We start from the raw sequence: 16,759 nt of genomic DNA, 5'->3' as shown, positions 1-16,759 counted from the left end.
TTCTTGCCTCTATTGAGCAATCAACAAGAAAATGGCAAAACCGAATAAAATTCCCCTCGAGAAAGAATCGATGAGCAGCCAGCCATCGCGCCTTTTCCTCGGATGGAACAGTCAATCCACGTTTGGTGCTGCTGAAACCTCTACAAAAACCTCCACGTAGAGCAGCTGCTGATAACTACTTAGATTTGCCATTTTCACTCTGGCATGTGGGAACAGAAGGTTTGCAACTGCAGACTGCGCAACTTCATTCGGTATATCCGTATGTCCATGATACGAGTTCCTGGATAATGCTTCAGACCTCGAAGAAACAGAATGGTACACCCGTAATTCAGGTCACGTGACGCTTTCCCTCTGCACAGATAGGCGGATGGCTTGACTCAGCCGCGGTGTTGGTGGAGAACTCAGTTGTCCGGAATTCGCTGAAGAAGACAGTGCTGTGGGTGGTGCGGTCTCCGTAAATGAACTGAAGCGGTAAGATCGCCCTTCTGTTTGTTTTTTTATTCGATGGCAATTATTTACCATTCAATGTACTAACTGGAGGAATCGATGGGGTATGTTGATGATCGTCTGCTCGACCAAGAAAGGCATTTGTTTTCGAACTAGCTGTTCGCTGTTGCTGGCAGTTCCATCGTCTACAGCTTGTTGGCTGACCTATTGCAAAAGTTATGTTATCATGGCGTTTCTCAGTCGTGGCTGAAGCAATCATGCGAGATCTGCTGTATCCATGGTAAAACTTTGTGCCTTGATATTATGCTTTTATTGCTCGCTAATTAACATTGATTATTCCATGGACCATTATTTGTTATTCGATTAGAAAATTTTAGATAATGAATTCTTTGATTGCAACATAATTTAATCATCAGTACTAAGTTGCATCTGCGATTAGTTTTTGTTGATTCGTTTGTTATTTTCTGAAATTTTTGTTGATGATTTTTTTAATGATGAATAATCTGTTGCTTTAACTTTTTTTTATTAATTTTATAACAAATGTAATTTATCTTTTTTATTTTATGTTATTTTGCCTGGATTATTCATGTGCTGTTCACATGGTGCTAAGGATTATCTATGTGTACATTGTTATGATTTATAATGATAATTTAATATAATCTGTATGTCATATGCTTGATGTTTAGTGAACTAAATTAATCTTGCATGTGACATTTTTAAAATAGATACGATTACCATATTACAAATAATAATAATTATTGTTGTTGAATTTTTTTCCCACTCCTTTTTATAGAATTCCATTCATTGAACAGGACCAAACGATTTATTTATTTATTGTGATTTGTCCAAATTAAAACTGAAATGTATTGTTCATTATTTCCAGTTATTTATTTTGTTTACTTTTGCAGGTGTTTGACACTTTCAAAACATTGTACAGTTATTATGCCTTGATTGCAAAAATTTGAAATACCTGTTGCACATTATATAAGTAAGTTATTTGTATTATATTTTTAACTTCATTGTATTGCATGATTTATTTCAAATATTTATTTATTTTTTTATTTGAGCATGGATTGTATGCATGATCTGATTCAGTAACCTGCATGAATAATTAATATTTAGATCACTGTTATGCAGAATAAGATCCAGATTTCAGTATATATTTTTGTGCCATATTTTTGACAATTGTGATGAATAATTTAAAAATTATATCTAATACATGCCAAAGGTGTTAAAAGAGCACAATGAAAATATAAGCAACAGTGTTTACATCTGTTTTCTTCGTTATTTATCACATTTTATTGCATTCATACACATTTAAATATTATTTATTTTTCTTTTCATTAAATATCTTAAATCTATATCTTGATAATATATATTGATTTTTATTATAATGCTTCTTAAGCTTACATTATTGAGTTTTAAAAAATTCATATACTTGCATGATGTATGCAACATGGTCTTATAAATACACACATGCTGTGCACATTTTGCATACTGTCATTATATCAATTCTACTCTTATTATTTCTTCACAAAACACATTTTTCTCTGTTTGTGTATACAAATAATTAATACTTTAAAAAAAGGTGTGAATGATTCCAATATACAAATCAATCAAACTGAATTTCAAAAATAGAAATTTTCTCTCTTTGCACTGGTTTTCTATTGTTCTGTAGTATGTTTTCCTTCTGAAATTAAAATGATATATTCATTGATTTTTTTTATTTGATAATCTGTAACATCTGAACATTATCCAATTGTGTGTCATATTTTAAAATGAGTATTCTCCAATTTAACATAACTTTCCTGCGCTATATATTTATATGTAATATAATTTTAATGTAATATGGTCAAGTAATGAACTTATTGGAATCAAGATTGTTACTATCGATTAGAATTTAAAATATTCATGAATTAAGATATTATTAAATAATATACAATTGATGTGGTTTAACCTACATTTTTATTAATGTTTACTTGCATTTTCAAGGTTCGATAGCACATTACCTTACCTTGAATTCTTGCAGTTATGAATATTACATTTTATTACAATCTGTAAATGTCTTCTGATAGCAGGTTAGAAATGACTGTGGTTATTACATATAAATTTCCAAACTGCTTACTTCAAATGAATTCATTATATTACTTACCCATATTTTGAAAACATCAGCTCCACCACTCAAAGAGTCATAAAAAGTGAAAAGACTAGGAAATAATTCTGATGATTTGAAAATTCCTCTTCTTTTTCACTCAAATTCCTACTCGACTCTTTGCACTCAAATTCCAAAGAAACTTGATTGTGCTTTTTCCATTTAGTTTTATTTTTTAATTTATGTGTGAAAATTATTTTAAAAAAAGAAAATAGTGTACATAAGGTCTTTTTTATTCAAATGTTCTTCAGAAGCCGAAAAGTTATTTCACCACCTGATTTCTTTCCAAAAAATCTTGCTTTAATCCTTAAATTGGAAGAAATTTATTGAACAAAAATGAGTTTCCATTTAAAAGAATGGAATATTACTTGAAGAAAAATACTGGAAAGTTTAACATGTATTGAAAGCTTGATAAATTTTAATGAAAATTTATGTCAAAATGATTGTCTTATTGTATTTGTATTATAAAAGCATTTGTATTAAAACAAAATCTGAAACAAATAGATCCACCAAATGTTTTATTTTTCAAACAATTTTTCCATGTTTCATTTTGGGTCATAACCCAGTGTTTGTAAATTAACAATAATAATCGCAATAATAGATTGATAATAATCACAATAAAACTAAGTAAATAAAATATCTGTTATCTTTTAAACGAAACAAAGTAACTGGTTTCAAAATTATAATCTTCAGAAACTCTATGTAATTTAGATAAATGTATTTCAATCATTGTTCTTGGTTAGATTGAAGCTAGAAATATCAATAATAGTTCATCAGACTTTTAAAAATATTATATTTCAAAATTCATTGCTTGCAATTTAAGTTTCCATTCTTTTCGAACTTGAAAACATTTTATAATCATTATTATGGGGTTTTTTTAAATTTATTTTCACTGTAATTAAAATCTCTTATTTGAAATCTATCTGACTTGCTGTTTTAGAATAATTGATGCTGTTTATAGCAGATTTAAAGTTCAGATAATGTAAATTTTGTTGGAAAAAAATTTTATTAATCAGAGACTTTAAAAGCTGTTTTAATGATTTCCAGCTATATATGTTTTAGATTGAATTGAAAGATAGGAGATAAAGGTTAGGTATGCAGATAAAAGGATAAAATTATGTATTTTCAAACCCAATTATTCTTTAGTAAAATCTGAATTCCACCAAAGAATCATATTAGGCTTGAGGGATCTTATTTGTTTAAACATGGATATCATTGTAACATTTAACAGGGAAGTTTGGTGAATGGGGTGCAAGAATCATTTAAAATATTTTTATTTTTAAATATATTTCATTAAGGGTTTTTTTTTATGTTATATCAAAATGTTTTTTTAGGGAAATTTTAATTCTTTTAATAATAATAATTTAATAATAATTTTTTTAAATCTCAAATTTGACTTGCTCAGAAGTTTAAAAATAACTGGTTACTTGTTAATTCAAATTAATCAATGGATATGATGGATCCATTTTGAAGAAAACTATTTTACTTTTTCTTGTAATTAGAAGTGCTGTGAGGGATTCAAATTGGCATAGAAAGTCAGATTTATCATGCATTTGATCTCTTGAAAAATAATTATAAAAATTGGTGGCAGAAATTTATGTTTTTTACATTCAGATTACTTATAGAATGAGCGAACATCCCTATTCCTCCTTAAATGAATATCTTTTATTCTGTGTCGCACCATTAATAAAGTACTTTCGTATTAAACTAATTTCTGTTTAGATAGAATCCTCTACTCTCCTACAAATATCCTTTAAGCTGTTAAAGTGTCCCAAAAGTTTCTCATCATGTTATGAATGACCTTATCTGGCTCCGCTTGTGCAGACATGCGTAAATTTGGAAAGGCGTAATTTTCTATGAGCTCCTTCCACTAGGTGAAACAATAAATTTTACAAAATACTGTCATCAACTAGATCAATTGAAAGCAGCCATAGCAAAAAAATGGCCAGAATTAATGACGTTGTTTTTCCTCATGACAACGCGAGACCACTTATTGTATTTGTCGTAAGAGATAAGCTCTTGCAATCTGGTATGTTTTGCTGCATCCTCACCAGATTTCGCTAAATCTGATTATTACTTCTTTCTCACCTTAAAAAAATCTCTTCGCTATAAGCACTTTAAATCCATCAGAGAAATAAAAGTGCACCTAGAGGATTATTTCTTGTCCCAAACACAAATATAACAGTTTTGGAAAGAAGGCATAATGAGGCTTCCTGCGAGATAGAAGAAGGTAATAGAACAAAAGGATTCTTATATAACAAAATAAATAATATCTTAAACAGTAAATATTGCGTATTCATTTCATATTAGGAAAGAAACTTATGGGACAGCCTAATATAAAGAAAGAACAGTCAAATATTTTTTATATTGACCTAACTTTGTTTATTTAATAATTTCTAATATGATGGAAGTTCTAAAATTTCCCTTTTTTTTTCTTTTTTTTTTTTTTTTTTCATATTAGCATACATTTTGATCTATTTATGCTTGTATTTCCTTCTTAAATTGAACTTGTACGCATCTACAGCACTTTTATATAGAATGTGGAAAGTTTACATGGACTTTTTTCAAATCTGATATGACAAAACAGTGCAAAGAGGGAGAGCTAGAGATAAAAAAAAAAGCTACTTCTATTGTGAAATGAACTTGTTCCAGATAATTACTCAAAATTATGTGATATGCACTGATAGTTGGCCAACAGTATCATTTAGCAGCAGTTGATTCTAACTTATACGTACACATCATGTTTGTTAACTAAAAGAAGAACATGATTTCATTTGTGCTTTTGTTAAATGTTGGATTTTGAGTGTTGCATCAACAATTGAAGGAAAGAATGGAGAACACTCATTGCAGGATAGGTACAAGTTTTCTGCATCCTCTGGTGTAGTTTTGCTAATTGGCAATCCACAGCTAATCAATCTCTGAATAAGTTGTCAAAGTTTTGGTAGACATTGTTGGAACACCCACCATATAGCCCCAATCTTTCATTGGGTGGCTTTGACTCATTTGTTCCACTCAAAAAGATATTGATGCCTATTTTGCACATGCATCAAAATCATGAATATTGTTGTAAACGGGTTTCAATCTCAACCAAACAGTTCCTGCAAACTCTATATTCATTGGTTGCTTAACCAGTGGGATGAGTGCATGTGTAATATTAGTGATTAAGCTATATCATTTCATTCCAAGGCTCTTATTCCATTTTCATTCGATACACCCTTATATATTTAATGAGTAAATAAGGTTGTTGACTATATTCAGCATACTCTACAATCATTGTCATAATTCCATACATTGTCTCATTTTATAACATTTCTGATTGGTATCTGTAAATCATATTTGATATTTCCTTGATAAGTTGGAGACTATTTTTTAGTTTACCTTCTATATTACGGAATTTATTCGAATGGATTTAGTCTTTAAGTTTGTTTTTTGGTGATAGCATATAATTTGATGTATACTCTTCCTCTACATGTAAAGTTTCATGCTGTTGAATGAAAATATTCTATTAGTTTTTGATGGTTCAGAAAAATTGAACCAATTCCACACACATTAAATCTGTGATTTGATATCTACTGTTTTCCTCTGACATACAATTTCATGACATACATAATTTTTATAAAATGCATAATAAGCATGTAAAAATTTTAAAAAAAAATTTGCCATTTAAGTTTTTTTAACTTTTATGATACTAGATTATTACTAAAGTTTCTGTAACTTATTCCTTATGTCTTTACCAAGCAAAGGCCCTTATGTATAAAGCCTAACTTAGGTAATTTTTTTTTTTTTTTTTTTTTAAGAAGAGCAAAGGAATTTTTTTTTTTTTTTTGTTATAGTTTGATGTAAATATGCAATTAGAAGCTAAATATATCCTCTCATAGATTTCTTATTCATGCTAAATATCCTTTCATAGATTTCTTATTCATTATCAAACCTCACCTAACTCCACCCAAAGCTGAGTCAGCTACAACCTGTTTCAATGATAGACAATTTAAAATGCAGTCATTACCTATGGAAAAATATAACATTAGATTTTCTTTCTTACATTTTTCTGCCTTCTATATTCTTAGCTACTGTGTTACAAACAGTTTTTACTTTAATTTCAGTTTATTCATGGATTGTAGTTCAGTATGCATTTCTTACCGCGAGTGTGGCCCCTAAATGGAAATCTTTTAGCTAATAAGAATAAGTTCTGTTAATAGAAGAAGTAGAAAGCAGGATGAAATATAAAAAAGATTAAAAAAAACATGACATGTATATAAACAATTTTATGAAATCATTATTATATGTAGATTTCTAAAAATCTTATTTAGCTCTGAAAAAATTATCTGACATAAATGTGTGTTTTTTTTTGGGGGGGGAGAAGAAATTTGTTTTGTATTTTCAGTATTTAAAGTCTTGCATTTAGAGACTCAATTTTAATTTTATTTGTACTTAAAATTAAAAGATTAGCAAAGAAATGTTTCGCACAAAACAATATTTAGTGTTAAAGGGCTTTCATTGAAATAACTATAAAACATGTAAATAGATTATAAATACTTTTGAATTAATAGCACCTGTTTGTAAAATACTACAATAATACAAGATATTGATTTGAAATTTTCTTTTAAGCATTAACATTTATATTTGTGTGGTTTGTTTAAAGATTTTATCTTTATTATTTTATATGTTTTATTACGTTAAATCATAAATTTTTGACACCTACATAAAAAACCGATTACATTTCATACTGAAATACTGGATCTGTTCCACATAACTAGATCAGTTTTATTAAATATTCTCCTTGGTTTTTACAGAATTTTCTGCATGCTTTCTGTGAACTTCTATCCTATATTGGTCTCCCATCTTATGTATGTGAAGAGCATGCTGTCTTGTTCATTATGCCAGGTTTAGGAAGATATCCATGCCCTTCGTGCCCTTATGTTGCTGGCAATCGTCGCATGTTAGCTAGGCATGCTGTATTAATTCATTCTGAAAAAGTTTTCAAATGTCCTGTATGTCCATTTATCACCCGCTATGCTGCCAACTGGTATAGGCATAAACGGGACTTACATGGACTTAGTAAAAGTGCAAATTGTGAAGTATGTGGTTTTTTTGCCAGCAGTACTGCCGAACTTGCTCAGCACACAGAAGCAGAACACCCAGAGCACCTGCAGCTGGAAAAATATGAAGATAAGTATGCCAGAGAGAAATTGAGACTGAGTGGAGGAGGAATAGAGGAGCTACCACCTGAACCAATAACTATAATTGAAGAAGGCGATAGTCCTCTTGAGTTCGACCAATCAGCAGTCTCTGAAGAACATCAACTTGTAAATGAAGATAATCATGAATCTATTACCTTTTCATTACCAACAAATGGTTTACTAGAAGCTAATGGAGAAGAGCTTAGTGCCAATGGTTCAGAGGAAGAGAAATCGCCCATTAAAGTGGCGATGAATAGTGATGTAGAACCTTCTTCTGATACTTTGGGACCACTTAAAGTAAAGAGGAGCTATAACTGTGATCGGTGTGGGTTATTGACTAGCAATCCCAGAGAATACTTATATCATCTTCGCAACACACATGGTGAAAGAATAAGTGTGTTTGAATGCAAATATTGCATCTATGCTTCTAAACATGTACAGAAGTTGCAGAGGCATTGTGGGTTAGTCCATAGACAGTTAATAACCAAAGATCCTGAGTATCAAAAACAATTAGAAGCTCAAAAAGAAAAGAGGTCTAGACCAGGAATGAATAGACTTACTGCTGCTTCTTTACAACCCAATACATCTATTGGCAATTCTGCTTTGAAAACTGCTAATTCAGTTGCATCAAATAAACCTGCACGAACTAGAGGACCATTACCTTTTCGGTGTTCTCTTTGTCCATATCAGACAAGAAACAAAGGATTCTTGCTGCATCATGAAAAGACTGTTCATCTGAAGAAAAGATTTTATCGTTGTCTTCAGTGTGGTTACGTAACAAACGAGAAAGGTCGTTATACAAAGCATATAAAGTATCATAGTTTACCTAAAATGCAGTGTGAATATTGTTTTTTCAAAACAGCCTATAAATGGAACATGGACAGGCATATGAAGAACCACGAAGAGGGAGCTGAAGGTGCATTTCAATGCACAGAATGCAATTTTACTACTTCTACTAAACAGTCATTTAAAGCCCATGTCACTAATCATCATAACAATTCATCAGCCGAAAATTTTCTAGATCAGCATGAAGATATGAATGGCGATAATGATGAGTCTGGTGAATGGGAAGATATAGATTCAATTCCAGATCAGGTTGAGGAGAATCAAGTATTGCCAGATGAAAATGTATCTATGGAGTCCTATGATTATACCGATTCCAGAGATAATTCTGATACCGTATGGAAAGATGGGAAAGCTTACCAAAAGACTCTTCAGTGCAAATTATGCGATTTCAAAGCTGCTTGGCCATTTGAGATGAAAAAACATGAAGAAAACCATAGAAGCCAGAAAAAGCATCCTTGTCCTCTTTGTGGCATGCGGTTTGAACACATAGCTTGGCTAACGAAGCATTTGCGCAGAGTGCATGAGGATAATTCACAAGCTAAAAATATTGCTGCAGCTTTTGATCTCCTGAAGCCAGCTCGTAGAAGGCCTGGTAAGGAATACACCGCTGATGCAGTTCTTCCGATGTTTCAAGAAGTTTTAAAACAAAACAATGTTTCAAATAACAAAGTACAAGAGCCCCCAAAGAACTCAATGTTGTCTACTTTATTGAACAAACCACTTCAGCCACTTCCCCCGGTATCTGTTAACAAGTTTAGTGCTCCATATAAGTCAAAGGCACTTGCCTCAGCTGCAAATATGTCTCGGCAGCTGAGAATATCGAATTTCTATGGAAGAACTTCAGCAAATGAGACATCCAGTATGGCTGTGTCTAATGCGAAATCAAAAAATGTACCTACTTGTAATGTGTGTGGCTACAAGACTCGGTGGATTTCAGAATTGCAGCGACACATGAGGGTACATTCTCAGGAAAAGCCATTTCACTGCCCCAAATGTAAATACCATTGCAAGTGGAAAGGTGATTTGAATCGCCACTTGATGAAGTATCATGGAATTAAAGTGCCATCATCTAACAAAAAGCATGGAGTCCCCAAATTAAAATTAAAGAAATCATCTGATATACCATCTGATGATTGGCAACCTGTTAAACAAGATATTAAGAGAAATCAATTTTCATCATCTACTCCTATTAGAAACTCTGAAGAAGAAGCTCCTTTGGATTTGACAACTAAAGATACTTTTCCACATCCATATGCAAACAGTGACTCATATGATCCTTATGATTTTGAAAATTTCTCCTCTACAATTGATGAACCAATTGTGGATATTGAAACTGTGAGTGACGGTGAATCATCAAATTTCAAATCGCCTCTGCAGCATTTACGTGATGTATCATACAATATTGATGATTCTTCCAACCCTTCTTCTAAGCGTAAATATCAATGCCCATATTGTCCTTTTGGAAATACTACAGCTTCTCGATTTCATGTTCATATTGTGCAACATTTTAATAGAAGACCATTCATGTGTTCTGTTTGTGGTTATAATTCCAACTGGGAGTGGGATATCACTAAACATATACGTCTGAAAGGCTGCACAGATAGATATCATAACAAGGCATGTGTTCTCTTAACAGATGAATCTGGCCGTAGAAACTATGAAAAGTATGATAAATATTTAGTAGATATAAATCAGCCTCCTCCGACAGTATTCACTAGACTTCCCGAACCAAATGGTATTCCAGATATGGATAAATACAGACTGTCTGACCACAGCAATAACAGGCTCCTTCAAGTTGATCAACCAAATAAAAACTGCAGTTATGATTTCAGGAATATAGGCTCAAATTTTGAAGATACGCCTGAAAATATTGTTGTTACGCCTGACATCAATATTCCTGATCAGTCTGATATCATGGAACCTCAACAGAATTTTTATGGAGACCAGTCTGATATGGTAGATGGTACGTCAGAAAGATTTTATGATGCAAAGAACTTTTTCTGCAAGCATTGTGATTTCAAGCATTCGACAAAGAGAGTAGTCATTAGCCATCTATCTATTCATGCTGGAATAAAACCCTTCCGTTGTCGAGCTTGTGGTATTACTTCCAACTGGAGACATGTCATAGTAAGACACGTGAAGGATGCTCACAATGGTTACATGCATGAGGTTGAAGATCGAATCAGCTATATTCAGGAAGGCTTTGGATTACGATTGACATCTGTAAATATAAATAATCAGGATTCTGGTATTAACAGCCCCAGAATTCAAACTCCTCAGTTTGGATGCAAGATTTGTCCTTACAAATGTGATAAGGAAGTTTACATGAAGTTCCACATGAAGCAACATAGGCCTAGAGAAGGAGCTATATACAGATGTGATTACTGTCCATATTTTGTGAAATTTAAGAAAACCTTAACTCGACATCTCAAGCTCCATAACCCCTTATCTCCCAATGATACAGCAGCTGAGAATTTTGAAGATGACGAGATAAAGCAAGATATGTTTGAAAGCCAATCTTCTATGGATAATAATGTTGGTAATGTGTATGATTTCTACGATAATCAAGTTAATGATTCGCCTGATGATTCAATTGCTATCTCTTTTGACACACTTAATCAGTATACTAACTCTGAATCAATGTCGCCTCAAAAAATCAAGAGACACATATGTGAAAGTTGTCCTTATAAAACTGATAACAAAACCCAATATTTGTATCACAAACAATTTCACAGGCCAAATCCATCAGCTCCTTTCAAATGCTCTGTCTGTACTTATTGGGCAACTATGCAGCATCTTCTTACTCAGCATATGAAGGTGCATTCTGAGTCTGAAGGGGAAACTGAAACTTCTACTCCTAAAGAACAAAATATTGAAAAATCACCTGTCGATAAGCAAGAGTTGGAAAGTGATTGGACTGAAAAGATGTCTGTTGTTTATGTAAAGCGAGGTGACCTTATAGTAAAAATGTTTAAATGTAAATTCTGTCCTATGATGAATAAAAAGAAAGCTAATGTAAGAGTTCATCAGAAAATGCATGGAGTTACAGTGAATAATGGTAAATTTGCTTGCTCATATTGTGATTATCAGTGTTTGAATCAGGGTGGTTTGACAAATCATCTTAAAATACATCAAAAGGTTCCTGAAAAAGAAGCGTATATTGAAGAAAATATCATGGAGCAGTCCTCAAAAGCATCCGATTCTAACAATGATGAAACTGGTCCTTCTCGTAAGAAATCCATTAGCTATTTCTGTGACAAATGCCCTGCACACTTTAAAACTTCTCATGATTTAAATAATCATTCTAAGTTCCATGGATCATCTTTTCCATATCCATGTACTCATTGTGATTATCGAGCTAGACATAAACCTCACTTGTATCAACATATAGCAGTTCACTCTCCAGAATACCAAGCCAAACGCAATGCTGCTGCACGTCTGTCTGAGACTGATAGTTCATTATCTGTTGATCCCATGATGGATACAACTGAAATTCCTGTAGTGAAAAAGATTGATCAAATGTTGCTCTTGGAAGCATCTGAACTGAATACTGCCATGAAAAAGACAGGTGAAGCTGCAAATCTCCTTCATAGGTGCATGATATGCAATGCACCTTTCATTAAAACATCCACTCTTACATATCATATATCTTTGCATGGAAGTGATGGTGAATTCAAGTGTTCACAGTGTGATTATGCTGTAAATAGATCCTCGAATCTTACCATTCATTCACAAATACATCCCAAGAAGAAACCTCCTCCAAAGCCAAAGAAATTGCCTCTTCGTAACTGGCCTTGCAAACATTGTCCTGCTGTGTTTTACAAGCAGGATCGATTTGAACGTCACTTAAATCTTCATGGGAAAAACTATAGATTTGCTTGTGAACATTGTGATTATTCTGTACGCTTTGCTGCTAACCTTATTAAGCATAGAGCTCTTCATGTGGCCAAACCTGATGCAGAAAATAACCTGTCGTCAGCAAAAGTTTCAGACGACTCTGCTTCAGTTGCAACATCACCAAGTGCTACTGCCAAGCCTTTAGCTGAGAACACCAATTTTCTAGAGTGTGAAGAAAAGAAAATAACTTACATTTGTGATAGGTGCCCTTATTTCCAAAATAGGAGGGATGCTGTTCAGAGTCACCAACGACGCCACTGGTACAAAGATGGTTTTAAATGCCCTTACTGTGATTATACTTCTATGCAAAGTGGCTTTGTACAAAGTCACATAAAAATGCACATACAACCTCACCAATTATTCCCTGCTCAAGCATTCATGAAATACGAGTCTTTCAAAATTTTCTGTAAAGATGATGGTGAAGATGTTCTTTTATTTGACGACCAAGTTATGATGAAAGAAAAACAGTCCGACACTTATCATGAAGGGAAGAAAAAAAGGAGAAAAACTGAAGAAAGTGGAGAAAAAAGAAAAATTCGAAAATTATCTACAGACTCCACTTCTATGGACTCGAATTCATCAGATTCTGTAAATAAACCTAAAGTGCCTGTTGTTATGTTATCAGATATTCTTTCAGATAAAGATCTAAGAAAATGGGCCCCTAAACTTAAAATTCCCAAATTGAAGATAACTAAATGTACAGATTCCAATTCTAGTGAGAAAATTTATTCCAAACTAAACATATCTTATGACGGTGAAGATAAATTACAAACTACTTTGTCAAAACCAGTTCCAAGTCTAGTTGTGAAAATTAGCAAAGTAGAGAGTAGCAGCAAAAGTGACAAAGCTGTGTATAGTGTTTCCACCAAGACATCAGTTACCTCGGAACATTCTACGAGCATGATCATCAAAAAAGATCCTGTTGAAAATACTGTTAGTTCTGATCCTGATCCAGTGATACAAAAACCCGACTCTGCCTTGTCTGTTCCTGCTGACTCTGATGCACAACCTGATAATAGTGTTTCTGATACAAAGGATTCAGAAAATGAAAATAAGGACCTTGGTTCATCTAATGATGAAATTTTAAATGAAGTGGAGGATTCTAAAAATCTTCTGTCATCAATTGATGAAAGTGATAGGAAGTCAGAAGAATCTTTTTCTAGTGATACAGTTCCTGAAGTAAGTGATGTTTTATGTGACAAATTAAGTGTATTATCAGATTTATCTTTCGGAAAGAATTTGCCTTTGACAAATGGTGAAACTGATTCTCATATAACGAATGGTCTTGGCTTGTTACCTGAAGAAATTGCAGTTGAACTGTAAAATATACCAAAGAATATTTTTTATCTGTACTGTGAAGTATTTTAACTTAATGAACTGAAGACTATTCAAATGTCAACACATTTTGTATATAAATATTTAGTAATTTTATGTATTTTTTGTTTGTTTGTTTATTGTAAATGATCAAATGACCATGTTCAAGGTATTGAGCAAGTGTTGCATTCCGCAATTTTCTTGAATGTTCTTAATTTAAAAAAAAATATGCAAATTCTTAGTTAAAGAAATATACTAGAAACTCAAACGAATTAATGCGTGCAAATCTTTTATTATAAGAATCTATTGATTTCATATGAATATTTTATTAGACTTCATTTTCTGCACTTATTATAACTGTGCACTATTTCAAACTTGTTCATTTTTTCACATTTTTTTTTCAATCATTTGTACAATAACCTCTTATTATTCTCTCATTCTTAAAAATAAAATATGTATCTGGACCATGCTAATTTTACAATATATATATTATGTTAAACATATTGTTAAAATGTAAATTTATTGTAACACCTCTTGAAGTAACAATGAAAGAAATCAATATTTAATAAAACAGCTTAATTTAAACTAACTGATAAAATGAAATTTTTACTTAAATGCTGTAATGTATCATTGTTGAAAATAAATAAATTGAATAGCTTGGTAAACCCTGATATGTTATTAATAGGAGGTTATTGTATTTAATTTAGAAAGATTTTATTTTTAAGTAAATTGTGCATCACTAAAGAAATCAAGGTTCCTGCCTATTTTGGAATTTATGAAATTTGTCTTTTGAAGACTAGCATAAAAATGAGTATAAATTTTTTTCTTGAAGAAATAAATTATCTACAAGTCATATTTCAAAAATTATTTTATCTGATTAATCAATAATAATATTGCTATATAAAATGTATATTTTATGTTTGATTTTATCTATAATTTTTTTATATTTGATAATATGATTATTTAGTCTACAAGATATTTACTTTTTTACTTATTCAAAATATTTACTTTTAAAAATACTAATTTAAAAATAATTACTTTTATATTAATGCTCTCATTAATTTGAAATCTTAATGTATTTTAAAATATAACTATGTTAATGTTCTCAATAATTTTATTACAATGCAGTTTCTTAAAAATTGAAATGAAATACAATACTACTGTAACTGAAGAGTAGCATTGTATTTCACTAGAAACAATTATAATAGAAAGCTTTGTAAGATATTTAAAATACATTACTTAGTAGTAATGTAAATTAAACAAAACATTTATTTTTACTGTATTAATCATTACTATTTTTTAAATACATTGTGCTAATTGGTAAACAAATTTATCTATATTGCAAATTATTTGCTATGTCAGACTTATTATCACTATGTACAAGTTAGCTTTTTTCTATGAACAGTGGACAAAATCTGCTTCTGTAACAGCCTATTAATTTTTGAAAAATATGCTTCTTTACTCTGCTGAAGAGTTAATTTTTTTAATAATATTTTATTTATCACATTCTGTTGTGCACCATATTTATTTGATGAATAGCCAGAGTTTTATTTTTCATATCTTTGGAATTGCTGGCCCTTTTGTATTATGACAATATTTTTAATTCTAGTCAAACTACTTATGAAAATATTAGTTCGACTAAATTCTTGTGAGCATTATTTAACTTCTGTTTGATTACTTAAGTATAATTGTAACTTATGTGCCCCAAAAGAATTCTTAATTCTTAGTTAATACTTTTTTTCACCTTATTTTCTCCGTATGTTTGTGCTGCATGCAATTTCTCTTTATAACAAAACTTTTATATATTGACAGGTATGAAAGAAATTAGGTTTATTATTAATTGTTGCTGTTGTTTTTATATAATGGCCATCCTGAATTGTGTTCATCTCATCATCACTACCTTGGAACATTTTTAATGTGTGCTATTTATGTTAAATTTATAAAAAATGTGAATTGTATTATGTGTGATGTGTGTTTTATTGACACTTAAACTTGAAGTCTTCACAAATTCTTCACTTGTTTGTACTTCTGCCAAATTAATTTTAGCATTAGATTTTTGTTAGGTTTAGTTCACTTAGGGTTTTAGAGTCTTGCTAATCAGAATCAAAAATTTCTGGGCAGAACTTTAAATGTAGCTGGGGGGGGGGGGTATCAAAAGGTAAGATTAACTATGACTATGCACTGCCAGATCTTTTTTAATTATTCTGAAAAAATAAACCTTAATGACTGTTTCTAGCTATTTTAAAGGAGTATTGATTTTTTTAATAATAATGTGTTGAATTATTATTGATACAAATCTGATTTTATTAATCAATTATTTTTCAATTTGACATTTTATTTATCTTTGAAATTTACAGCAAACTAATTCTTTTAAATCTAATGTTTATAGGCTGATATATATGATATCTGTAAATTATGGTATGCATAATGGAAAAATTATTCAAAATTCTCTGCTGGGTTTTTTTTTTTCTGTAATTTTAATAAATTTTGAAAAATATCTGATTAATACACATAAAAATAATTACTGCTGTATAGCAGAAAGTAAATTTTATAAAGTAAAATATAGATAAATCGTTAAACATTGCCTTACTATTATGTTTTGGATTGCAGGCTTGGATCTCTTTTTAATACTCTTGCTTTATTCTTCTTTTAATTTTTTTTTTCTTTGTCAAATGCATCCAGTTATTTCCAGATTTTTTTTTTCAGACTTAACACACATTAAAATTGTGTAAAAAGAGAGGTATAGGTTTTTGTTCAAATTAGTGAGGCTCTAAAAGTATTTATTTATTTTTTTGATATGTGTAAAAGTAGTCACCTGTTTGCAGGTTCACCTCATTTGTTTATAATTTATGTTTCTGTGTTTCTTTTTTTGAGTAACTTTGTCTTCAATTCATGTTTTGTCAAGTTATTTGAATTGCATGTC

General features: G+C 31.1%; 1 protein-coding gene across 2 annotated transcripts; it reads left to right on the top strand.

The window, feature by feature from the left end:
• Nucleotides 1-202: 202 nt before the first annotated feature.
• Nucleotides 203-16,133, top strand: LOC129971142 (uncharacterized). Of its 2 annotated transcripts, none has more exons than XM_056084638.1 (3): nucleotides 203-471; nucleotides 1,356-1,435; nucleotides 7,393-16,133. In XM_056084638.1, the coding sequence occupies exon 3, from the start codon at nucleotides 7,477-7,479 to the stop codon at nucleotides 13,843-13,845; it is 6,369 nt and encodes a 2,122-aa protein (XP_055940613.1). In that variant the 5' UTR covers nucleotides 203-471; nucleotides 1,356-1,435; nucleotides 7,393-7,476; the 3' UTR covers nucleotides 13,846-16,133. The 2 variants fall into 2 exon arrangements, with proteins under 2 accessions (XP_055940613.1, XP_055940614.1); XM_056084639.1 differs by having other exon boundaries at nucleotides 203-727.
• Nucleotides 16,134-16,759: the final 626 nt, after the last annotated feature.

The sequence above is a fragment of the Argiope bruennichi genome, chromosome 6 (assembly GCF_947563725.1).
Source record: "Argiope bruennichi chromosome 6, qqArgBrue1.1, whole genome shotgun sequence".
NCBI classification, from domain to species: Eukaryota; Metazoa; Arthropoda; class Arachnida; order Araneae; family Araneidae; genus Argiope; species Argiope bruennichi.
Note: the sequence above shows the minus strand (reverse complement) of the source record. Positions and strands in the feature narration are given on the sequence as shown.